The sequence below is a fragment of the Salmo salar genome, chromosome ssa09 (genome assembly GCF_905237065.1).
Source record: "Salmo salar chromosome ssa09, Ssal_v3.1, whole genome shotgun sequence".
Classification (NCBI taxonomy): Eukaryota; Metazoa; Chordata; class Actinopteri; order Salmoniformes; family Salmonidae; genus Salmo; species Salmo salar.
Genome location: NC_059450.1, coordinates 69164776 through 69191260, shown reverse-complemented (window position 1 = coordinate 69191260; position 26485 = coordinate 69164776). Strand labels below are relative to the sequence as shown.

The 26485-nt window shown below is 43.2% G+C and overlaps 3 protein-coding genes and 1 non-coding gene across 8 annotated transcripts in view; 2 read left to right on the top strand and 2 right to left on the bottom strand.

Moving 5' to 3' along the window:
• Positions 1 to 1489, top strand: part of ugl (ureidoglycolate lyase) — a 46487-nt gene extending 44998 nt beyond the window's left edge. For 3 of the 5 annotated variants that reach the window (XM_045723907.1, XM_014212338.2, XM_014212337.2), the window contains 2 exons: positions 9 to 139; positions 301 to 840. In XM_045723907.1, the coding sequence (XP_045579863.1) occupies positions 9 to 139; positions 301 to 472 (303 nt within the window). In that variant the 3' untranslated portion in view covers positions 473 to 840. Of the gene's footprint in view, positions 1 to 8; positions 140 to 300; positions 841 to 1010 lie in introns of those variants that run through there. The other 2 variants (XM_045723906.1, XM_045723905.1) reach the window with 2 other exon arrangements.
• naa15 (N-alpha-acetyltransferase 15, NatA auxiliary subunit) lies at positions 1401 to 13002 on the bottom strand. The gene is made up of 20 exons (NM_001140156.1): positions 12805 to 13002; positions 10958 to 11042; positions 10713 to 10817; positions 10061 to 10218; positions 9804 to 9938; positions 9479 to 9632; positions 9198 to 9317; positions 8936 to 9031; positions 8545 to 8651; positions 8364 to 8436; positions 8115 to 8284; positions 7834 to 7986; positions 7630 to 7758; positions 5947 to 6160; positions 3112 to 3305; positions 2767 to 2875; positions 2571 to 2669; positions 2247 to 2390; positions 2032 to 2129; positions 1401 to 1855 (listed from the first exon to the last, which is right to left on the bottom strand). Exons 1-20 carry the CDS (start codon positions 12856 to 12858, stop codon positions 1643 to 1645), a joined length of 2610 nt encoding a protein of 869 aa, NP_001133628.1. The 5' UTR covers positions 12859 to 13002; the 3' UTR covers positions 1401 to 1642.
• Positions 2947 to 3080, bottom strand: LOC123724185 (small nucleolar RNA SNORA18). Its single transcript, XR_006756863.1, has one exon. It is a non-coding gene; the product is annotated as a small nucleolar RNA SNORA18 (small nucleolar RNA).
• A 500-nt stretch (positions 13003 to 13502) lies between the features above and the next one.
• ndufc1 (NADH:ubiquinone oxidoreductase subunit C1) lies at positions 13503 to 15232 on the top strand. Its single transcript, XM_014212340.2, has 4 exons — positions 13503 to 13803; positions 14461 to 14564; positions 14812 to 14887; positions 15095 to 15232. The coding sequence occupies exons 1-3, from the start codon at positions 13758 to 13760 to the stop codon at positions 14869 to 14871; spliced, it is 210 nt and encodes a 69-aa protein (XP_014067815.1). The 5' UTR covers positions 13503 to 13757; the 3' UTR covers positions 14872 to 14887; positions 15095 to 15232.
• Positions 15233 to 26485: the final 11253 nt, after the last annotated feature.

Here is a 26485-nt window from a genome sequence, read left to right as displayed (position 1 = left end):
GTGTCCAGGTGTGGCAGTGGATCCGCCATCAGACACAGCTGGAGGATGATAGCAGGGTGGTGACCCGGGGTCTGGTCACAAAGCTGACCCAGGAGGTCATGGGGGAGCTGAAGGTCGTCACACGCTGTCACACTGTCAGGTAGGAGTAGGATAAGAGCACAAGGTTGCCAAGATAACTCAAAATTCAAACATTCTGCGTTTCTAGAAGTTTATTTTGTCTCTGCACTCCTCACTCTCTTTTGAGCCTCCAATTCTTCCACCCTTCTAGGACTTTCTTCTGACTCTTCCTCTCTCCCCCAGGGAGGAACAGAGGTTGTTGACAGCTGCAGCCATGTTCCTGGAGGTTGTCCAGAAGAGAGATTTCCCAGAGTTCCTCACCACCTACCTCAACTTGGACCACACCTTCCTCAGCTCTCAAGCAAAAAGGCATGAGGGTGGGGTAGTAGGGGACGTGCCCAGACCAAAACTCTGAAAGCCCTGTCCAACGTAGCATGGTATTTACACCCCTCATAGTATCTACGGTGAGCATGTGAGGCAGCGTGAGCGATAGTGTTCCTCTTCAAGACCCTTCAAATCATTTTGTGTTTCTTGACAATCCTTGACAAATGGCAATCCTTGAATAAAATACAAACTTCTGCAGGAAAAATGCCATCAGGAAATAGCTTTTTATTCAACTTTAGTTATTGATAACTCCTCGTTGTGTTAGGAGTGGTCTGTGTGCAGAACTCAGTATGATTGACAAACGCCTTTTTCAAAATAAAAGATGGATTGGTAACATTGGATGAGCCGATAACATTTGACCAATAAACAGAAATAAATCCCCAAAACAAACCCCAGTAACTGTAGAGTGTCAGTGTGTTTTTGCTGTATCAGGAAGTGGTTTCATGGGACTTTCACATGGGTAAAACTAGGAAGGAAAATACAGAGCGGAAAAGGAAAACAGAAATCTGCACATTTGTCAGTCATACAGCACTCCAGGTGAGCATTGAGCTCTGTGTCTCTGCATTCAGATCAGTCGTGTCCTGTTCCCTCCTGGAGGCCATGCCGGGACCTCTACCGCTGCACAACCTTGTGGCCGAGCAGAGGACTGCTTGAGCTCAGTAGCTGATTCACCGAGTGCATCGCCGCTACGCCTCCCCTGGGAAACAAGTGATGTCTCCTTTTAAAAAGTTCCACCTTTTCATTTTTGGCACATGCCAGCTCACAGGTAGATACCACAATCCTCCATCCCCACCACTACTACTACAATTTATATTCTTTCAATTTTTGCAAATGTTTTAAATTCTTTGTTTTTAATATATAAATTACCTTTAAAAACGTGAGAAGCAGATGCACATACAGGAGAAACACAGGCGTGAAAACACAGGAGTAAAAACCTGACTTAACGGCAGCCACCCTAACACTTTTCTTATACAGTTTTATTTTGTTCAGTTAAAGAAGAGATGTCAACAGGGTTTAAAAAAAATAAAAAATAAATTTGGAAAATGCGCATTTGTTTTTCCCTCCTCTTCACGGCTCTCTCAGTCCAGGTCAGTGCACTGCAGGGGGCATTCACAAAACAAACAACCGTAGCTGGGGTGTTGTTGTCAGACTAGCGGCTGGCAGCTTGTACGCTCCTCCCCTCCCATCCCTCGCTCCCCTCTCACATGTCGTTGGCCATGTCGTCGTGCTCGCCTGCTGACAGGTCTCCGTTGGCGCTGATGGTGGAGGTGGTGTTGTCCTCGTACCCGGGGGGCATGAAGGCCAAGGTGTGGGGGTACAGCTTGTTACACGCGGCGCGGTACGCCTCTGCTGCCTTCTGCTGCCCATCGCCCAGATTGCCCTCACGCAGCGCCTCCAGCACATCTGTGCAGATCTGACAGGAAAGATAAAATGTCTTAGACTTGGGTCACACAGACAATTGACATTATTCCTTTCCTTTTTCCCTAATGTTGTTTCTGGTTCGGGTGTGGGACTACTGTGCCAAAGGTACTTGATACATTTAAATATAAAAATGTTGTACAAGGATTAGTGCAGTGAGTAAGCACTCACCGTGATGCTTCTCCCTGTGAGGGACTCATCCAGCGCTGTAGCCAGCTCAGAGGCCATCTTGTCAGAGGATGGGTCCAGATAGAACATCATCTTAGCAGCTGCAGGGGGGACAACGTGGAACTTTTCAGTTACAAGTTGACATAGTGTGTGTGTAGTTATGGTTAAGTCTCATGTGGCATAATTGTACTGTTGAGTCAGGTAGTGCGTGTACGTACCAGCCACGCGGTGTGGTATAGAGTTGGAGTGTTGGCTCAGGTAGTTCTTGTTAAAGTTCTGGGGGTTGCTCTCCCCAAACAGCCGTGAGATCTCCTGCTTCAAAACAGTCCGCACAGCCTCCGGTAGGTCCTTACTGTCGGACACTGAGGAAGACACACAGAATCAGAACGTGGTAGAGATATTTGTACCAGAACACAGTCAACTATTCCGGAAACAAATGGTTCAGAGACAGATGGATGTGAAGGTATCTTAAATCCATAGAGTTTGGATAATGACATGGCCCAACAGCCTGACCAAATGACAGAAGCCCTACTAAACTGTACCTCCTTTGAAGAAGCGCACTAGACACTGGTGCAGCCAGGGGTGAGAGGGCTCCATGGAGAATGCTCTCTTCACGGACTGCAACATCAGCAGGTACTTCTCTACGAGAGGGAAAGCAACAGATATGTTTAAGTTTTTTTGACAAAAGTACCAGATTCTTCTCGTGTCAGAACGTCAATCAGCTTCTCGTTCCTTTACCTTTCCTGAAGTAGATCTCGAAGGCCAGGAGGTGAGTCTCAATCTTGTTCTTCACCAGGTTTTTCAGGGGGGTTAAAAACTTCACTGCCTCCTCTAGTGGGTTCTCCACCTACAGGGGAAGAAAACAATATCATGGGTCTTATCCCCCAAAAACTGTTCAGTCTCCTTAGTGTAATTGCACAATGTTCTGCAGTGATATCCCACAGGGCTAATGGCAGTAGCCATGAGGGTAAAGCGAAACCACAAGTTTGTTCTTTGAGGCATTTCCAACGACTAGGGCTCACTGTGAGGAGTCTGTCGGGATAGGCCTCAGTCATTCCTTCATCTTTTACAGGCCACACGCACCTTGGCCAGTTTGTCTGGTATGAGCTCCTCCTTTGGTCCTCCGATCTCCTCGTCGTCATCTTCTTTCTTCTTCTTCTGGTTCTTCAGCTGCTTCTCCTTCTCGGCGTTCTTCTTCTCCTCTTCTAGTTGGGCTTTCTTCTGGGCTCGTCTCTGCTTGTTCCTCAGCTTCTTTAGCTCCTTGTCATTCAGGTTCTCTGTGGGACACGCACAGGGACAGACGGGACAGTGTCACTTCTCTCAGACACTGGGATCATTTACAAATCAAGACACTACACCAATGTTCCCTCAAAGCTGCACGTGGGCGCACAGTAGCCCGAGACTGCCTCGCAGAAGAAATATCAGCATACAGAGAGAAGCAAGAGATTTGAGTGATGTTCACTTTCTAGAGCAGTGGTCACCAACCGGTCGATTGAGATCAACTAGTCGATCTCCAAGGCATTCTTAAATCGATCGTAAAAAAATAAATAACGATAAAGCCTTTTTTTATTTTTTATCTCCGGCTGTTGGCGTTAAGTGCACCAGATTCAGCTGCCCTGCGTGCCGGAAATCAAGTGCACTATAGGCCTACCGCTGGCCAATCGGATGGCTCAGATTACAGTGTCTGCAGTAACGTAGCAGGCATAAAAGAAAGCTATAGCAAAGTTGATACTGAGATTTCTGAACATTTAAAACCATGACTACAGTAATGACTAGAGTGAGACTCAACTAATACAGCAAAGAGATGCTGTGAGATTTCTCAACATTTAAAACCATGACAAGAGAGACTCAACCAATACAGTAAAGAGATGCTGTGAGATTTCTCAACATTTAAAACCATGACTAGAGAGACTGTCAATGAATACAGCAAAGAGATGCTGTTTTTATGAGAGTTCTTACTCAGCACTGTCAACACTTTTATAAGCCATTAAATCCAAGTTCGTCCTATTTCCACACAGCGCTACAACAAGCACTGCAGCAGTAAATAAAGAGTAGGAAAGTGCATGTCTAGGCTTGCTTTAGTATTAGCGACTTTTAATATAGAGGAACATTTTACATTCTCTGTTCATAGGAGTAACATGAATTTGTGCATGAGGGGCGATTCGAGTTTCGCCATCAGCTGGTCAGTGTCAGTGGAGGAAAGGGAGAGCTGAGGGATGTTGAGAGGCAGACCCTTAGTCGGCTGCTCTCTTCCTCCGCTGAGACTGACCATCAGATGCAGACGCCATCAGCCCGGTAAAATGAAAATAAAAATCCAACTATTTAAATGCATGCTCAATCAGCAGTGTCTCACAAATAATACAACGGATCTATTACCAGTGTGATCATATAGCCTACCTCAAAATGTTTCATATAATTTTTCAAAAATGGCCCGACCAACAATGCACTGGCAGGCCAATTGCTGTGATAATGTATTGGGCCTATAACTTACTGCACAAACCTCATTGTTAATGTTGCATAGGCTTATGTTTTTCAAGTCGTGGTAAAGAAAATGTGAGCGGTAGATCTCTGCTTGCATTTTGACTCAGTGATCGTGACTCAGAAAAGGTTGGTGACCACTGTTCTACAGGTTTCCCTGTTAACACCATCAACGTTTCGCTTTACTGTGGCAATTGTGATCAAAACAAAACAAGAGGTTGTTGTAGGCATAACGCATTCGGGTAGGATTCTATTGCATTGACGCACTACTCAGCCCGTACTCTACATAGACCAGTGCAGCATAAACAGAGGTACAGTAGGCCTATACGCAAATAGACCATTGCCATATATGGATCATTGCCATTTACCTTGAACTGGACTGTGTTACCAGCATGAGCGGTCGTGAATAGATGAGCTTGTTTTGCGATCAAAGCGAGAGCTGCATGTAGCCATGTGTGCACATTTTGTTCATATCCTTTGCTAGTTCGAGTCATTTGCTGACTTCAAATTATCTATAACTGGGCTATAAGTGAGGGATTGCTTATTACAAGAGCACAAAGAAGTGTACATTTCTAGACATCTGTGAAAAGCAAGTCAGGTAAAGAGCTTTTTTTTTCCTCTTAAAGGGGCAGTGTTTTATTTTGTGACAGGATTTGTAAAAAAATAAATAATAATAAGTTACTTTTATTTACAGTGATGGCCTACCGGGAAACAGTGGTTAACTGCCTTGTTCAGTAGCAGAACAACAGATTTTTACCTTGTCAGCTCAGGAATTCGATCCAGAAACCTTTCGGTTACAGGCCCAACGCTCTAACCACTAGGCTACCTGCCGGATTTAATAAGCTAAGTAGCCAATAGGCAGAGGGTAGCTTAATGTGTCTGATTCTCTGGAATAATGGTATGGGAATAAAACACATTTTATTTTGGAAAGTGGTTTCTTGCATCAAACATTTTCAGTCACCTCCTTGTCTGAAAGACAAATGGATAAACAGATTAATGTCAAGCCCTGTATGTTTTTTTCAAGCCTCATGGAATTTAGGCCTACATTGAACTCCACACATTGGCTGCCACTGTAGGCTGAATGAGAGAACAGCTATTTCCATGTTAAAATGTTATGAGATTTATTTTCTCCATCGTTTTTAATGGTAGGCCTACATTATGATCAAATAGCCACAGTAGCCTACTTGACCAATTAAAACTAACTTAAAGCGGGAACAGTCTGTGTTCACAGTAAACGCACGCTGGAAGTTGCACAGAATCTTCAAAGTTCAAGTTTGTGCTCAGCAGACCTGAAATTTGCTCAGTGCCAAAAAACAGAGGGAACTTTGCACTACACCAAACCAAAAACCAGTGTGTAAAACATCAAATGAGCGATATCAAACAAGCGTCAGTTGGGGTCTTGCACAGACTCACACTCTCACACACACACACAACACGTACCGGCGTCGGCCTGGTGTTCCTTGTTGTCGTCGGTGAGTGGGTTGTCGTGCAGGCCGAGGTAGATCTGGATGGCGGTGCGGGCAGCTTTGTAGTAGAAGGGGTGCATGCGCAGCACGTCCTCCAGCTTGAGCAGGTCCACGTAGGATCGCAGCGTCATTTTCCTCATGCAGTACGTGTGGAAGTCGAACTGGTCGTCTGTGATCTCCACAAAATGCTAATGGGACACAGATGGTTATGATGAGGCAATCCAACCACTGAGCAGACCTGTACTAGCACTGGGCCATCTATACAGGTTTAAACCTCGTCAGTGAATTTTTATTTTATTTTATTTATTTTATTTCACCTTTATTTAACCAGGTAGGCAAGTTGAGAACAAGTTCTCATTTACAATTGCGACCTGGCCAAGATAAAGCAAAGCAGTTCGACAACATACAAAAACACAAAGTTACACATGGAGTAAAACAACATACAATCAATGATGCAGTAGAAAAAAAAAAAAAAAGATTTTTTTTTTTTTTTTATTTAAAAAATGAAGATTATATACAATGTGAGCAAATGATGTGAGATAAGGGAGGTAAAGGCAAAAAAATGCCATGGTGGAAAAGTAAATAAAGTATAGCAAGAAAAACACTGGAATGGTAGATTTGTAGTTTGAAGAAAGTTCAGAGATAAAATATAAATAATATGGTGCAAAGGAGCAAAATAAATAAAATAAATAAATACAGTAGGGGAAGAGGTAGTAGTTTGGGCTAAATTATAGATGGGCTATGTACAGGTGCAGTGATCTGTGAGCTGCTCTGACAGCTGGTGCTTAAAGCTAGTGAGGGAGATAAGTGTTTCCAGTTTCAGAGATTTTTGTAGTTCGTTCCAGTCATTGGCAGCAGAGAACTGGAAGGAGAGACGACCAAAGGAGGAGTTGGCTTTAGGGGTGATTTTGCAGATTTTGCAGCTCTTTCAGAACATCAGCTGAATGGATTTGGGATAAGGAGAAATGGGGGAGGCTTGGGCGAGTAGCTGTGGGGGGTGCAGTGCTGTTGAATGCAGTAGGGGTAGTTAGGTGGAAAGCATGGCCAGCCGTAGAAAAATGCTTATTGAAATTCTCAATTATAGTGGGCTTATCGGTGGTGACAGAGTTTCCTATCCTCAGTGCAGTGGGCAGTTGGGAGGAGGTGTTCTTATTCTCCATGGACTTTACAATGTCCCAGAACTTTTTAGAGTTGGAGTTGCACGAAGCGAATTTCTGTTTGAAAAAGCTAGCCTTGGCGTTTCTAACTGCCTGTGTGTATTGGTTTCTAACTTCCCTAAAAAGTTGCATATCGCGGGGGCAGTTCGATGCTAATACAGAACGCCACAGGATATTTTTGTGTTGGTTAAGGGCAGTCAGGTCTGGGGAGAACCAAGGGCTATATCTGTTCCTGGTTCTAAATTTCTTGAAAGTGGCATGCTTATTTAAGATGGAGAGGAAGGCATTTAAAAAAAATAACCAGGCATCCTCTACTGATGGGATGAGGTCAATATCCTTCCAGGATACCAGGGCCAGGTCGAATAGAAAGGCTTGCTCGTTGAAATGTTTCAGGGAGCGTTTGACAGTGATGAGTGGAGGTCGTTTGACCGCTGACCCATTACGGGTGCAGGCAATGAGGCAGTGATCGCTGAATCTGCCCCCCCAGCTAGAAAACTTACCCTCTCGATCTCGTGGCACTTCTTGAGCGCATCTCCAAACTTGTTCATGGACTTGTAGGCCAGAGCACATTCTGTCTGGTACCACATACACTGCATCTCATTCAGATTCTCTACCGCTGACGCACCCTCCTGAAACACAGATACCCACAGTTAACACCACACACACAAAGGGTTTTAAGGCAACACACACAAACACTGACTGACCCTTGTGAACTTGGAGCACATCTCTTCTGCCTCTTTGACCAGGCCGGCCTTCAACATGTACTTGGCACACTTTGAGTTAATGAAGCGGTCAGCAGTGTCCAGAGCCTGGGCCTCATCCATCCACCTGGCTGCTTCCTTTATGTTACCTGCATGCTACAGAGACAAAGATAGGATGAGAGAGTGTTACACTGTAAATCTTCACTATAATGACATCTAGAAAATGTGTGCCTTGAACAATTCTACGGGTGCAGGGGTGCTCTCAACAGCTGTATGTGGGCTACCTTGTATATTTTGGCCTTGATGAGGAACAGTTCTATGAGCGTGGGTGTGCTCTCGATAGCTGTGTTGATGTAGTCCAGGGCTAGCGTCTGCTGGCCCACGTGGTCAAAGTGCTGAGCCAGGAAATACTGGACCCACAGCAGAGTGGTGGGGGGCTCCTCCTTACCGTCATCTAATACACACACACCATAAGAGATTCTAATACGGTTCCTATTAGATTTCATAAAACACGCAAATCTGATCGCACTCACCACTTTGATTGAACTTTCGACAGCTTTTCAAACACGTCTCGTATCCAACCACTAATTCTTCAATGATGGACAACTACACGGAGAGGAACAAGCAAACACAAGATCACCCTGACATCTCAGTCCAGGCATGTTACTTCAGTGACTTGCTGGAGCCTATGGAATGGCAGTGGTTCTCGCTCACCTTCTCCTTGTCGTGATACAGGGACTTCAGAGTGGTGAAGACGGGCGGACAGCCTTTACTGAAGTTCATCCTCAGATAGCAGTCCAGACATTCACGGAACTTCTCACCTGAAAAGAAAACAAGTGAATGGAGCTCCTCAACACCCCATCCTCCGGTGTTCCACAGACCACGTTTCAACGTGCTCGAGTCTGTCAGCCGTCGTCTTGATAGGCCATCATACCATGGATGATTACACAGCAATAGTGATAATGGCTTATTTATGTATCAAATCAAAATCAAATCAAATGTATTTATATAGCCCTTCGTACATCAGCTGATATCTCAAAGTGCTGTACAGAAACCCAGCCTGAAACCCCAAACAGCAAGCAATGCATGTGAAAGAAGCACGTACCTGTTAGGAAGGTGAGAGGCAGCCTCCGGGGAACAAGTCCTTTGGGATACTTCACCCACGCCTCCTCATAGAGCTTCTGCCTCTCCTCTATGCAAGCTGGGAACACAAGAAGCCAACAGTCAGAGCATGCCATTCATAGGCAGATTCAAATCTGGTCAGAGAATCTACCAAACGCATAAGTGAGAGGACTCATGCTAAAGAATGGACCAGAGAGAGGGTCCAGTGGGAATGGGGTGGGTAGCAGTGAGGGTTCAAAGGATACCTGGTTTCAGTGCTTTCTCCAGACCCTGGTAGTAGGCCCAGTTCTCAGGGTTCCTCTCTTGGAGTTGTCGGTAGACCTCAGTGGCCTCCTCCGAGCGGTCTAGCTGCAGCAGCAGCTCTCCTGAACGATAAATAGGTTCACATGAATCACATTTTATACAGATCTACAAACACAACCCTACACCCTCACAAACATTAGGATTCAAACACTCAATACACACATGAATACTTTCACATGCAGTTTCACTGTCCCCCCCTTCTCTCGCTCTCTCACACACACACCTCGTGTCTCCTCCACGGCAAGCTTGTCACAGATCTGTTTCTCATAGGTGGTGAGGTGCTCCAGTGCTTCCTTGAACAGCCCCGCCTCCCTGAGCACCTGGTTCTGGTACAGCAGCAGCTCACTGTACTCATAGTCGACTTTGTCTGGTGACGTCTGAAACACAGCACCACCCACCACATTTACTGACACAGGCAGTGACCAATCGGGTGTACTGATCCAGGCAGGGTGACCAATCAGAATAATTTATACAGATGGGTGATACAGGAACTCTACAGAGCACCCAATGAGAATTATTCGACTCAAAACACAGAGGTCAAAGCTCACCTGTTGCGTTTTGCGAAACTCTTCAACGATCTTGGCGGCCATCTCAAAGTCCTCCAGCAGGTGGTAGGCCACGGCGTATCCGATCCATGAGGCTCTCTGCGCGGGACGCAGCTGCAGGAGCTGGTAGCGGGTCTCCTGCAGAGAGAGAGAGCGAGAGAGAGCGAGAGAGAATAACAGAATAATTATTACACACAGCAGGAGCTAATACTTATGAGTGGAGACATGTGTGCACACACAGTCCGTCTCTGGGTCCTCACCCTGTAGCCCTCCAGGTCTCTCATCTGGATTTGGAGAAGTGAAAGGTCCCTCAGGATCTGCAGGTTGTCCTTGTCCCACTTCAGAGCATTGCGGTAGCACTTGATGGCCTCGTCGTACTTCTTATCCGACCGCTGCAGCAGACCGTACACATGCCAGCCTGGGAGAGCAAAGGTTAAGGCGGCAAAACAACAGACTACACACACACACTAAACCAGGGGTAGGCCGTCATTGTAAATAAGATTTTGTTCTTAACTGACGTGACTAATTGAAAGGCTAAAAAAAAATATATACAAACCTCAAATATAATCCCTCGCTAAAACAACCCATTTGGAGGACTACTAAAGGCACATGACTAAATGTCAAGGCAACAAAGAAAACTAATACTCATGGTGACAAATAAAAACATTGAACCCTGTGTTAATGCAACCAAGCCTATACTATTAGATGTCACAGTAACAGTCAGAGCCAATCTAGCGCGCTCCCATTCCATGTCTGGATTATGTGCCGTAGACATGGCGCAGTAAGGGCTTGTGGGATGGAGTCAAAAGTGTGGGCTTATTATGATGTCGAGCTTTTGGTGAATGTCTTCCCGCCTCCGACTAGGAGGTTCATACGAACCCTCACCTCATTAGCCCTAGTATAAAAGGATACAGACATGGCTCTTGAGGTCGTTGCGCAGGCCTCGTCTCACCAGCTCGTACGCATCCTCCTTCTTCCCCAGACAGTTCAGGGTCAGTCCCTTCATCGCCAGCGTCTCTGAGGGACAGATGAGGGAGAAGAGGAACTAGTGTCAGTCACAGCCCAAAAAACTTAATTAGGCCAAGAAATTAATTACCAACACTGATGTTCCGACCACTGAAAGATAAGTGAGTAGTGGCTGTTGAAGCAGGCCTCACCTCCATGCTCTGCGAACTTTGGGTTGGAGAGGATCTGTTTGCAGAACTTGAGTCCATTTCTGTACTGCTTGTGCTCATAGCATCTCTGCAACAGGGGAGAGGTGTGTTGTCATCAAGGTTTTTGCAAAGCCTGTTTTTAGAGTTCAGATCTGATGAATCACCCAAATACAGAGTTACAAATAACACCTTTGGGTAGGTTGTCTGGTGATACCATCCTGCCAGCAAGCAGGGACAGTAGCTCACCACAACCTAATACAGTAAGTAGTATCTTGATTGATTGGGTTTGAAAAAACATCTAGCTTTGTGTGAATGTGTGGTCAGGTGGGTGATGAGATGCAGTGATTAGAGAACCAGTCAGACGTAGATTCCTATCTGCCTGGGTCAGCACAGTGTGGCCTAGCACCTCAGTGATCAGCCTGCCAATTCCCCGCATAACGCTAATACCCGGGAATCCACACTGGCATAGGGAGAAGGCAGGGGCTCCAAGGAAACTGAGGAGTGTTCAACACAGCAACTAAAACAAACATTTTCAGAATGTTGTACAGAACGTTAGAGGCTCTGAGTGGAAACAGACAATTCACATTATGCAAAACATACTTGTGGTAAGCATTTACAACCAGGCCACCACCTTGAAAGCTCTCCTCAAACAGCATTGGCAAATGAATACTATTATATTTGCAGAGTAAAGTAATGCAAGAAACTAAGATAAAGAAATGTTTGCTCTGCATCAGAGTGGAATTTTTTGTTGTTGCAGAGAACCAACTCTGTAGAAATTTATTCAGTAATGTACTTTCCTCAATTTACATAATTGCTCAAAAATATATGAGTATACTTATGAAAAAACATATGTTGGCAACTAATCTGACAGTTTATACCCAACACTCTAGGTGTGGCTTACTTGAATTTGCAGGCCTAGAGAGATGCCGAACTAATGACAACCTAACTAAGCCAATACCCCCAACATTGTTAAACACTATGTCCAGAAATAGGAAATGGTTGTGTGAATGGTGCTCAATATTCAGCAAAGTAGACTAAACGTGTGTACTTTAGCTGGCATGATAGGAAGCTAATTGTTTATAGTTAGTTCCCATATGTGGTTAAGCAAAATGTGAGTGACAGCTAGCTGGCTGGGTAGCTAGGTTGTGTTAGCTAACTGCAATCTGTGGTAAAGGATTGCAATACTTAACATACCGCTGTTTGCAGTAATATCTTTGGGACAACACTGCACATACGTTGTGCATGTTAAATGTAACGCCCATCTAGCTTCATAGCTAGTTATAGTTACTCTTGTTGCTAAAATGCTGAGTAATGATGAAGTACCTGTGCGGATGAATGTAGAATGATCTTGCAGCGAGCTAGCTTCCTACGTTAGCCAAACTTATCTAGCCGTAGTTAGCAAGCTAACTAACGTTCCTTGCCAATCATGTTTTGGAGCAAAGTTATGCGTTTATTTTTGAACCACCCCGCTACAACAAACTGATACAATAGATAACAAGTTAGTGAGTTTACTCGCTTGTTAGCCATGTTTCATGGTAACTAGCTAGCTAGTAAACGGTGTAAAACTGAAACCGCTAACTAACAAGCTAATGATGACAATCAGGCCATTTCGAGTGCCTCGCGACATACTAGCCCACGAGTTAGCTAGTTATTACGTTACAATCGTTGAGAGGGTGATGGAAGGAACAACACATGTCAACTAACGATACAACATGAATGCATGCTGTTTTATTTCAAATCGAATCAACGCTAGCTAGCTACTGGTAATGTATAGAGTAGCTACTGTAACGTGCGCAAGTTAGCTAGCTTGCTATATTTAGCAAGTTAGCTAGCGGCAACTAGGCACTTACCAATATTCTCTTGAATAGAGCGTTCTCCTTCGGCGGTAGAGTAATTGAGGGCATTCTGTAAACTGGCTACTCTTCTGTAGCTTCGCACATGAATCAGAATCGAAGCTTCCTCTCTCTCTCCCCTCTCGGTCTCTTCGAGTCAAAGCTCCCGGAATAGTCTCGCTCTCTTTCGGGCTCTTCTTCCTCACGTGGTGACAGCCAAGGCCCCCTTCAGACCAAAATGGCCGCCTTCTCCTCCGGGTCAAGCTGCTCTCTGGGTCTGTGTGCGTGCTGCTGTACGGTGCAAAATTGTCAAACTGAAAAGTTACAAATGTAACCAATCAATCAAAGACAATTATGGAAGGGGACGTGTTATAAACTATAGTGCATCACTTCGGTTCTGCAATAGACGTGATGTAAAATATATTTTTCTCTGTTCTCATAACTCTAACCTTAGGTTCTCCAGAGCTAGCTACATGGCACTGTGCCCAGCCCCAGACAGAAATAATAATACAAAATATATGAATTAGATAAGATTACAGTCCATTTCCGTAGCCATTAGCCATCATTGCAGCATTGTCATTACTGTTATGTGGTTTGCATTATAGACGTAAAAACATGACATATAGAAGTTGATATGTTATTGCAGGGTAGCCTACTGGTTAGAATGGTGAACTAGTAACCGAAAGGTTGCAAGTTCGAATCCCTGAGCTGACAAGGTACAAATCTGTCGTTCTGCCCCTGAACAAGGCAGTTCTTAACTGACTTGCCTAGTTTAAAAAAAGGCTAAATGGTTCAAGTGTGTACTTTATTTGAGGAACACTGAGCCTTTCATCTCTAAATAAAATCATCCCTCTTTTTTCAATCTATTATTCAGTTTTCATTTCAAATTCTACTCCATTGGACAGGGCACATAGTCGATCACAGCTCGTCACGAACCGATTTCGGATGAGGGAACAAATCCTGTGGCTAAAATGACACCTTATCGTTTGTTATTACGGGCAGCAAGCGTCAGCAAGAGTAAGTAAAGTAAAAGGAAACAGATGTATAAATTGTGTAATAATCCTTTATATATATATATTTTTAAAAAAAACGTTAACCTTGCGAGAAGACTGGCTATCGGGCTGTTTTGAGGCCTGACCTTAGCTTAGCTAGCTAACATTAGCCAATGTCAATAGCTAACGTTATTTTAGCAAGGTTAGCGTAACTGTCTTGACTAAGTGAAGTACTAAGTTATATGGCAACATTGATAGCCATTCAAATTTTAATAACATTGCAATTGACATGAAAACACAAAGTAGCTGTATTCAAATGATTGATATAGCTATCTAGGTATAGTAGCTAAGTGACGTTAGCTTACTAGTAGTCTACAAGTTAGTTAGGTATTATTAGCTACCTGGGATGTAATCATTAGTCCAAACACAGGATTTTCATGCACAATAATTACCTCATGAATGATTGTTTTATGGAGACATCTGTCAACCTAGTATTGGTGTAGTCTACAATAATGTATGCACAATTTGTGACTAACTTGTCACTTGTGGGATCTCTATTGGGAGTCAGCAAGAACATACTCATACAGTAACAACTAAAGCATTACAACCCCACAAGTCTTTCTGTTGAATTGCCAGTCAGTCAAATACTGATTATTAATCTCATTGCCCTTTTATCTTGCAGTTGGGAGTCGGTCTGTGTTCACCGCAGCAAAGCCAGATCACACCAACCCCAACTGGCTGCGTGTGGGCCTAGCGTTCGGGACGTCCGCTTTCCTCTGGGGCCTGGTAATGACGGCTCACCTCTTCTATTGGGGGTTACACACATTAAACTGCATGACTGTGTGCCCTTTGGCACCAAATTCATTCCCAGGATCAAAACATAAAATTACTTAGTTAGCCTACTGATATTTGTAAACTTCTCCCCTGATTTCCTTTCACAATACTGTAGAACATTGTTTGAATTTTTGAATGCAGTCCAGGATGAATGCCAAACTATAGAGGCTGGTTGAATGGTTATTTTTCTCATCTGCAGCTCTTCAAACAGCACAGCACTGATGTGCATGAGTACAAAGTGAGGAATGGCCTGGAATGAATCGCTATGACAACATGTGAGTCTTACCCTCTTCAAGTCTCCCTCAGTTTAGTAATTTCAAAGGTAATGCATGTGGGACTTTCAAGAATAAGGATGTTGTGCTGTTCTAACGCTTGTAAAAATGTCTGCCGTTTGAATTCAGATTGTTGTTCTTTCGATTATTATATTACAAAAGAAAAACATGACAGCCTAATGTTTTGTGATTCATTATTATTCTTTGCAGGACTATTTCGTGGATCCATCTGGGTGATCTGAAGATGTCTTCACACTTTTTTTTTTTTTCTGTATTTTTATTTTGTTTTAATGATCCCATGTCCTGGGCATAATATCTAGTTCTATGTGTAATAAAGAGATGACTGTATTTACATGTCTCCTTTTATATAAACCCATATTTTAATAATTTGGTGGGTGCTTATTTGTCCTATTTCACACGTGTGTATTAATATGCATTTGTGAATTGGAAATGTGTTTTTTTGCATATCCCACTCTCCCTGATACACAATTGAAGAGGGGGGGGTCAAGGTCTGCCATTCAATATTTTCCCTTACACCACAATATTTTTAAGATATACACTGCTCAAAAAAATAAAGGGAACACTTAAACAACACAATGTAACTCCAAGTCAATCACACTTCTGTGAAATCAAACTGTCCATGTAGGAAGCAACACTGATTGACAATACATTTCACATGCTGTTGTGCAAATGGAATAGACAACAGGTGGAAATTATAGGCAATCAGCAAGACACCCCCAATAAAGGAGTGGTTCTGCAGGTGGGGACCACAGACCACTTCTCAGTTCCTATGCTTCCTGGCTGATGTTTTGGTCACTTTTGAATGCTGGCGGTGCTTTCACTCTAGTGGTAGCATGAGACGGAGTCTACAACCCACACAAGTGGCTCAGGTAGTGCAGCTCATCCAGGATGGCACAACAATGCGAGCTGTGGCAAGAAGGTTTGCTGTGTCTGTCAGCGTAGTGTCCAGAGCATGGAGGCGCTACCAGGAGACAGGCCAGTACATCAGGAGATGTGGAGGAGGCCGTAGGAGGGCAACAACCCAGCAGCAGGACCGCTACCTCCGCCTTTGTGCAAGGAGGAGCAGGAGAAGCACTGCCAGAGCCCTGCAAAATGACCTCCAGCAGGCCACAAGTGAGCATGTGTCTGCTCAAACGAACTCCATGAGGGTGGTATGAGGGCCCGACGTCCACAGGTGGGGGTTGTGCTTACAGCCCAACACCGTGCAGGACGTTTGACATTTGCCAGAAAACACCAAGATTGGCAAATTCGCCACTGGCGCCCTGTGCTCTTCACAGATAAAAGCAGGTTCACACTGAGCACGTGACAGACGTGACAGAGTCTGGAGTGGGTTGAGTCACTGACGTGGTCTTCCTGTCTGGGTTGGCGCCCCCCCTTGGGTTGTGCCATGGTGGAGATCATTGTGGGCTATACTCGGCCTTGTCTTAGGACGGTAAGTTGGTGGTTGGAGACATCCCTCTAGTGGTGTGGGGGCTGTGCTTTGGCAAAGTGGGTGGGGTTATATCCTGCCTGTTTGGCCCTGTCCGGGGCTATCATCGGATGGGGCCACAGTGTCTTCTGATCCCTCCTGTCTCAGCCTCCAGTATTTATGCTGCAGTAGTTTATGTGTCGGGGGGCTAGGGTCAGTCTGTTACATCTGGAGTATTTCTCTTGTCTTATCCGGTGTCCTGTGTGAATTTAAATATGCTCTCTCTAATTCTTTCTTTCTGTCTTTCTCTCGGAGGACCTGAGCCCTAGGACCATGCCTCAGGACTACCTGGTATGATGACTCCTTGCTGTCCCCAGTCCACCTGGCCGTGCTGCTGCTCCAGTTTCAACTGTTCTGCCTGCGGCTATGGAACCCTGACCTGTTCACCGGACATGCTTGTTGCACCCTCGACAACTACTATGATTATTATTATTTGACCATGCTGGTCATTTATGAACATTTTAACATCTTGACCATGTTCTGTTATAATATCCACCCTGCACAGCCAGAAGAGGACTGGCCACCCCTCATAGCCTGGTTCCTCTCTAGGTTTCTTCCTAGGTTTTTGGCCTTTCTAGGGAGTTTTTCCTAGGGAGTTTTTCCTAGCCACCGTGCTTCTTTCACATGCTTTGCTTGCTGTTTGGGGTTTTAGGCTGGGTTTCTGTACAGCACTTTGAGATATCAGCTGATGTACGAAGGGCTATATAAATACATTTGATTTGATTTGGAGACGCCGTGGAGAACGTTCTGCTGCCTGCAACATCCTCCAGCATGACCGGTTTGGCGGTGGGTCAGTCATGGTGTGGGGTGGCATTTCTTTGGGGGGCCGCACAGCCCTCCATGTGCTCGCCAGAGGTAGCCTGACTGCCATTAGGTACCGAGATGAGATCCTCAGACCCCTTGTGAGACCATATGCTGGTGCGGTTGGCCCTGGGTTCCTCATAATGCAAGACAATGCTAGACCTGATGTGGCTGGAGTGTGTCAGCAGTTCCTGCAAGAGGAAGGCATTGATGCTATGGACTGGCCCGCCTGTTCCCCAGACCTGAATCCAATTGAGCACATCTGGGACATCATGTCTCGCTCCATCCACCAACGCCACGTTGCACCACAGACTGTCCAGGAGTTGGCGGATGCTTTAGTCCAGGTCTGGGAGGAGATCCCTCAGGAGACCATCCGCCACCTCATCAGGAGCATGCCCAGGCGTTGTAGGGAGGTCATACAGGCACATGGAGGCCACACACACTACTGAGCCTCATTTTGACTTGTTTTAAGGACATTACATCAAAGTTTGATCAGCCTGTAGTGTGGTTTTCCACTTTAATTTTGAGTGTGACTCCAAATCCAGACCTCCATGGGTTGATAAATTGGATTTCCATTGATTATTTTTGTGTGATTTTGTTGTCAGCACATTCAACTATGTAAAGAAAAAAGTATTTAATAAGACTATTTCTTTCATTCAGATCTAGGATGTGTTGTTTAAGTGTTCCCTTTATTTTTTTGAGCAGTATAGTACATACCAATACACAGGTACTGTTGATTGGGAAAGTATTCAGACCCCTCAACTTTTTCCACATTTTGTTATGTTACAGCCTTGTTCTAAAATTGATTAAATAGTTTTTTTTCCCTCATCAATCTACACACTACCCCATAATGACAAAGAAAAAAGTTTTTTAGAAATACCACATTTTCATAAGTATTCAGACCCTTTACACAGTACTTTGTTGAAGCACCTTTGGCAGCAATTACAGCCTCAAGTATTCTTGAGTATGATGCTACAAGGGTAGCAGACATGTATTTGGGGAGCTTCTCCCATTCTTCTCTGCAGATCCTCTTAAGCTCTGTCAGATTGGATGGGGAGCATTGCTGTAGTTATTTTCATGTCTCCAGAGATATTCAACCACTGGCTGGATACCAATTTATTTTATTTAACTCAGAAAGTCAGTTAAGAACAAATTCTTATTTTCAATGACGGCCTAGGAACAGTGGGTTAACTGCCTTGTTCAGGGGCAGAACAACAGATTTTACTTTGTCAGCTCGGGGATTCGATCTTGCAACTTTTCAGTTACTAGTCCAACACTCTAACCACTAGGCTACCTGTCACCTCTGGCTGGATACCAATACACAGAGACGTATACTATCAGGGTGATCATTGAAATACAGTAAATAGATGCTTTATTGATATGGTGCTCCAGAGTACTGTACGGTCCCGTGTGGCTCAGTTGGTAGAGCATGGTGTTTGCAACGCCAGGGTTGTGGGTTCGATTCCCACGGGGGACCAGTACGGAGAAAAAAATGTATGAAATGTATGCATTCACTACTGTAAGTCGCTCTGGATAAGAGCGTCTGCCAAATGACTAAAATGTAGATGGCTACTCTGTAAAGCCTGCTCTATTCATGGTGCGGATGCTTGCATGCATGTGTCTCACATCTGTAGACTGTGTCTAGGCCAATGGTGTAAAAATACTTTAAAGTACTACTTAAGTAGTTTTTTGGAGTATCTGTACTTTACTATTTAAATTTTGAAAACTACTTCACCACATTGCTAAAGAAAATATTGAACTTTTTACTCCATACATTTTCCCTGACACACAAAGTGCTCATTACATTTGAATGCTTAGCAGGACAGGAAAATTGTCAAATTCACGCACTTATCAAGAGAACACGTGGTCATCCCTACTGCCTCTGCCCTGGCGGACTCAGTAAACACAAATGCATCTTTTGTAAATAATGTCTTGAGTGTTGGAGTGTGCCCCTGACTCTACGTACATTTTAAAATCAAGAAAATGTTGCCGTCTGCTTTGCTTAATATAAGGAATTTTTCATTATTTCTACTTTTACTTTTGATACTTAAGTATATTTTAGCAATCACATTTACTTTTGATACTATGGGGGTACCACAGGGTTCAATTCTTGGGCTGACTCTTTTCTCTGTATATATCAATGATGTTGCTCTTGCTGTGGGTGATTCCCTGATCCACCTCTACGCAGACGACACCATTCTGTATACATCTGGCCCTTCTTTGGACACTGTGTTAACTAACCTCCAAACGAGCTTCGATGCCATACAACACTCCTTCCGTGGCCTCCAATTGCTCTTAAATTCTAGTAAAACCAAATTCATGCTTTTCAACCGTTCGCTGCCCGCACCCGCCCGCCCGACTAGCATCACTACCCTGGACGGTTCTGACCTAGAATATGTGGACAACTACAAATACCTAGGTGTCTGGCTAGACTGTAAACTCTCCTTCCAGACTCATATTAAACATCTCCAATCCAAAATCAAATCTAGAATCGGCTTTCTATTTCGCAACAAAGCCTCCTTCACTCACGCCGCCAAACTTACCCTAGTAAAACTGACTATCCTACCGATCCTCGACTTCGGCGATGTCATCTGCAAAATAGCTTCCAATACTCTACTCAGCAAACTGGATGCAGTCTATCACAGTGCCATCCGTTTTGTTACCAAAGCCCCTTATACTATCCACCACTGCGACCTGTATGCTCTAGTCGGCTGGCCCTCGCTACCTATTCGTCGCCAGACCCACTGGCTCCAGGTCATCTATAAGTCTATGCTAGGTAAAGCTCCGCCTTATCTCAGCTCACTGGTCACGATAACAACACCCACCCGTAGCACGTGCTCCAGCAAATATATCTCACTGGTCATCCCCAAAGCCAACACCTTTGGCTGCCTTTCCTTCCAGTTCTCTGCTGACAGTGACTGGAACGAATTGCAAAAATCGCTGAAGCTGGAGACTTATATTTCCCTCACTAACTTTAAACATCAGCTATCTGAGCAGCTAACAGATCGCTACAGCTGTACATAGTCCATCTGTAAATAGCCCACCCAATCTACCTACCTCATCCCCATATTGTTTTTATTTACTTTTCTACTCTTTGCACACCAGTATCTCTACTTGCACATCATCATCTGCTCATTTATCACTCCAGTGTTAATCTGCTAAATTGTAATTACTTCGCTACTATGGCCCATTTATTGCCTACCTCCTCACGCCATTTGCACACACTGTATATAGACTTTCTTTTTTTTCTATTGTGTTTTTGACTGTACGCTTGTTTATTCCATGTGTATCTCTGTGTTGTTGTTTGTGTCGCACTGCTTTGCTTTATCTTGGCCAGGTCGCAGTTGTAAATGAGAACTTTTTCTCAACTAGCTTACCTGGTTAAATAAAGGTGAAAAAAAGTATATTAAGTATATTTAAAACCAAATACTTTTAGACTTTTACTCAAGTAGTATTTTACTGGCTGACTTTCACTTTTACTTGAGTAACTTTCTATTAAGGTATCTGACAATTGGGTACTTTTTCCACCACTGGTCTAGGCACCTCTAGTTCAGACACTTGCGATAACGATGTGGAGGGAGAGCAAAGCCAGTCCCCATACCTCCCTGTTGTAAACAGATCTTCAGCATTGCATCATTCGTTAATTTGATTACAGAAAATGCTAGCTAATGTTGTGTTCTCCAGTGGCACTGCAGATATTTGTCCCTTATATTATGGAACTCTACTGTGTGTCTGATAGCCAGGACATGATGACTTGCTGCCTTGCCAATAAAACTAATTTGTAAAATTGTGGTCAATTTTGACAGTCAACACCCCCCCTGAGTTGTCCCCCCTCACGTCAAGATATAATCTCATAGGCTATGACAATGACCTTTGGACAGGGGCAGACTGGCCATCAGGCATTTCGGGCAAATGCCAGATGGACTGGTCCATTTTTAGCTGAGTGTTCCTGCAGTGGTGTAAAGTTACTAAGTAAAAATACTTTGAAGTACTACTTAAGTATATTTTTGGGGTATCTGTACTTTACTTGAGAATTTATGTTTTTGAATACTTTTACTTTGACTCCACTACATCCCTAAAGAAAATATGTACTTTTTTACATTTTCCCTGACACCTAAAAGTACTCGTTACATTGCGAATGCTCAGTCAGGGCAGTAATATGGTCCAATTTACACACTTATCAATATAATGGGTTGTCATCCCTACCGCATCTGATCTAGTGGACTCTAAACACAAATACTGCATTTGTAAATGATGTCTGAGTATTGGAGTGTGCCCCTGGCTGTGCCCCTAGTTCCTTCTCGACAATGAAACAACAATAAGAAATAAAAGGTAAGAATATGAACATAAAGCAAATGGCTCAGTAGAATGGAATAAAAAAAAATAGCATAAGTATAACACAGGAAGGCACAGTTTATAGTCCAATATTTACACCTGTAAAATGTAATTAAATGTAAAATGATAATTATCTGGCTAATAATGGGGCCTCAAGGAAAAAAAATTGTCAGTGTGTTAGAAATACCAGAGCCGATTTCTGGTCCCAGTACGCGCATGTCTTCGGACATTTCTAGAACATTCCAGCAATGAAGGAACTGGAGCATAGCCTGTGGTTTATGAAAAGCCACCTGCCCATCCTCTATAAATCAAATTGACAGCTTTGAACATATATAAAAGACCACTGCTAGACCAATGCTAACTGTAAATGAGTTGATACTTCTCTGTGGAGCATATTTAACCCACTGGGGTTTGGCACCCCATTTCCTACCTTTACCCTTTCTTGGGGTAATCCGCGCACATGGAGGAATTGATCGATTTTGGAACGCGCATTGCGCAAATGGTGAACAAACTCCCCTTCAGATGAAGTTGAAAAATGTAATTAAAAAGGCTACCGTAAATTGTCTAGGCTATTCGCTATTGAGACATGTTTGCCAGTGGTAGGGTATGTGCAGGGGCGCCGCCAGGAATTTTGGTCCCCATGAAAAGATATCACATTGGACCCCACCACCACAGGCCACACCAACCCTGCGCAATTGCTGTAACCACACACCTCCAGAACCCAATCGACCCATTCAAAACTTTAAATAACTCTACCTTTGCAGGCTTGCAACTCTCTTGTAGTCCAATATTTACTGCATGATATTTACTGACAGTGAGCTGTGAAAATATAACACTGCAGACATGCATGGAGCATTCTGCATACAGTGGAATTCACTATTTGATGCAAGACTGATACCCTCTATAAGAATTGTGCTAAAGGCCATCTTTTACAGTCTAAATGTAATTTTAATGGTCAAATTCTTGAATGGAAAATTCTCTTAACATTAATGAATAACTTAAAATAAATATTACTTAAATTTACATGAACCTCTTCAATTAAAATAAATGAACATTATCATCTATAGAATGATATAACAAACAAAATAATAAAATCAGCAGCAGATTTTTGAAATAAGTAAACATACCAACTAGAAAATAAGCAGCTGTAAAAGTGGAAATGGAAATGAAAAATGAAAAAGCCTGATGGTGGCGCTAGAGAAAAGGTCAAGTGGTCATCAAATCAATAGGTTTCTTCCACTTGGGGTCTTGATTGTGCACAACAAATTTTATGGCAATCCAGCCATTACTTTGAGATATATCTTGTTCTCAGTCTTGTTCTCAGCCTGTGGGCATCGTGTGTAGTGATCCAATATCCATAACAATGCCATTTAACAGTTAGCACTGGCCCTTCCTCAGCCTTACTCACCAAGAACCCAGCTCCGAGCCTTCTTGCTAACAAAGTCACTGATCAAGTCTTTGAAGTCCAGCTTTCTAGCTAACCGACTTTCAATGGACAGCATGGCAAGACTACAAAGCCTGTCCTGGGACATAGTGGACCTCAAATATTTTTTTTAATCAGTTTTAGTTTACTGAAAGCTCTCTCGCCACCAGCAAGTCACATGCAGTGTGCAAATTATACGTAAAGCAATGCACACTTGTCCAAAAATGCTCTGCAGCTGCATCTTACTAATTGCCATCAGGAGACCAAGAGGGGACAAGTTATGGGGGAAAGTGGCAGCATATACAGTGTTCAGGTGTCTTACTTCCTTTTGAAACTCAGGTGTAAGATCTCTGTAATACTTCATGATCAGTGGTTGGCACCCAGAAGGGACTTTATCCTCACTAATCTGCCCAACTTTCAGAACAGCAGAAAATTATACTACAATTTTTGCAGTGGTGTGGAGCCTAGTGTTCAAGTCACTTATGATGTTGTTCATAGCAGTAAAAAAACACTGTGTTCCAAAACACTGTTGCTGCACTGTCCTGAGCTGTCTCCTCTTGAGAGGTCTCATCATGGAATCTCTTCCTTTTCCTCTGGCGGCTGTGTTCCTTGCTAAATTGAGGTGCAACATCCATTTGCGTAGCAATCAGTGTTGCCTCAGACAGGAGAGACTCCCATCCATCTCTAAGAGCCTGCATCTCTTCATTTAAGGCTCTGATATTGACTGCCTCTGTGTCAAGAGAGATTTTTCCTGACTGGAGAATCACATTCCTATCCTCAATGCATTGCAGTACCTGCAATTATGCCAACTAACATGTCATTCAACACAATGCTGCTCACCTCCTTCTTCAGGTGGGAGTAGGGCTGGGTCAGGGGTATGGGGATGGGGAGACAGGGCTGCTATGCCTAAAGCTACATCCCTTGGGCCTGGCACCAGGCAGGGACAACTGATTTAGTATGAATAGCTTGCTAAACGTTTGCTTGCATTGATTAAATGTCGGCTAAAAGAGGAGCGAAATGTAAACACTCAGAATTGTCTGTGAAGATATTAAGTAAGTAATGTTAGGGGAGCAAAAGTAGCCTGTTTCACTATGGACTAAGCTAACAGGATAATTTCCAACACTCACAGACTACACCCACCTTCCTTTGTGAAAAATTGGGTGACATACTGTCGCCCTTTCTTTTTTCTCTCCTTTCTTTCTTTTCTTTCTTTTTGTTTTTGGAAGCCAGATTTTTCTTTAGGAAGCTGAGACATGATGCTCCACCAGCACTCCTCACTCGCAATTCACTGCTAAAAAAAGTGTCATTCGCACCTGGTTTGGGGGCAGGACCGAACCATTTCATGTAAATAGAGGGCGGGTGGGGCTCTCTGGGGGCTCTCTGGATGCTTACTTTTAGCCAAAAACAAGAAATGAAAAAGAAAACGTTAGTTGTATTAGCACATTGTAAATAAAATATTATATTAATGATGATAGGTTAATAATTTAATATTGAAAAAAATATACCTAATGTTCTTGTCACGGTTTTCGTCAGTAATGGAGGACCAAAACGCAGCAGGTATGTGTAAGCTCATCTTGACATTTATTAACTTCCCAAAATTAACGTACAAAAATAACAAAACAAGTGAACGACCGATATACAGACAGTCTGGCAAGGCACAAGGCTAAACACAGAACAATCTCCCACAATTAAACAAACAAACACACCCAACTAATATAGGACTTCCAATCAAAGGCAACACCACACAGCTGCCTTCAATTCGAAGTCCACCCCAATTAACCAAAAATAGACATACAACTAACTAGATAAACATAGAAATACGTAAACAAAGATCATAACCCAAAAACCCGGAAATACTAAATCAAACACCCTTTTTCCAAAACACCACCCCGAACCACATAAAACAAATACCCTCTGCCACGTCCTGACCAAACTTCAATAACAATTAACCCTTATACTGGCCAGGACGTGACAGTTCTAATATTTTTTTAGGGCAAGTGTTAGTCACAGACCCGTAGAATCGTCCTAACTTCCCCCATACGGCGCCCCCGGAAATGTGTAATGCAATGCCCTGAACCTGAACAGAGTGTCTGCCTAAATTGGTTTAAAGTGGGGTTCTAAGCTGACATGGAATTGTTTTAACCCTCCTGTTGTGTTCGTTACTTGTTAATTCATTCTGTGTTCCCGGTCCAAAATGACTGCCCCATTATAGCTGATTATAAATACATAATAATACATATATTATCACCTAATGTTGTGTTAGATCTTTTTTTTTTTTATCAACTTAAGATCTTGTGAAAATTACACGTTTTTAACTTTATTTGCTATTTATGTTCTGTAGGCTTCATTGACCTGAGCTCATACAACTCGTTTTTGATCAAAAAAAGCATAATGTATGGATTAGTTTGACTATAACAAATACTCAGATTAAACATATTGTACTATTTATCACAGACTACTTCACTGTCAGTTTCCTGGCCTCTCTCCTCCTCACCAGTGTCATGATCAAAGATATGATCAAGAGCCTCACAAACAGTATATCGTTTGGTCATTGTGCTACCACAGAATGAATTATGAGCAAGGCCTCAAAAAAGCTTAATGTACCAGAGCAGTGAGAAAAGTTCAATATATTATTGAAACAATGTTGCGATTGTTTGTGAGAATGCCAACAAGTGTGGTTCCCGTGGGGAAAATATTATGTTGGGGAAAGGTTCCCGTGGGGGTTGACATGGAAGCAAAGAAGGGGAGTGAGGTGTGTGTGTGTGCTCAAACAGACATGCATGTGGGGGTCTGGGAGAGGAAGCGTGTCCATCTGATGAATGGGCATGTGCCTGAACTCAATTTTATACACTAATTGTAGTCTCACCCATTCATTTCTAATGACCGGTCATTTCTGACCAGGAACACCACAGGTGTACAAAAGTTAAATAAAACACCCAAAATGTAATGAAAATCATCAACATGTATTTTGGGTGTTCAGATGCCCTGTGTGGACAAAGTCATGGAACCTTATGACAATCAGATTAAATGAACTACATTTTTCAGAGAGAAAACTTGTAAATCAGTCCAATTCGACCAGAACACAACAGGAAGGTTAAGATGGTCATACTATGGATCATTGAGCTGTTTGATTTAGAATTTTAGGACGCTTTAGGTATAAACGTTTAATTTGACCTTTACTACAATAGCCCAGAGAAAAACATTGAATAACACGTGCATAAATGGCAAAAAAAAGAGTAAAAAATATATCATAGGTTTTGAAGTTTTTGTCCTATATCTAGAAGATATAAAACAGTTAAGGAAATATATATATATATATATATATAGCCCCTTTTTGTGGGTAGGCACAAAACTTCCTTCATACTTTTTTTTTTTAAAGTTAGACGAGTCCTGTGACACTACTTGTGAGAGTCTCCCCTTTCCATAGAGTGGTCATAATAGTTTGTTGGTCAAACTGTTCGACAGCTACAGACGTTTTTGTAAGAAAACCAATTTTCGGGATGACTCATGGTTTGACAAACACAGCTCTAGCTCTGCCACCTTTCACCGCCGA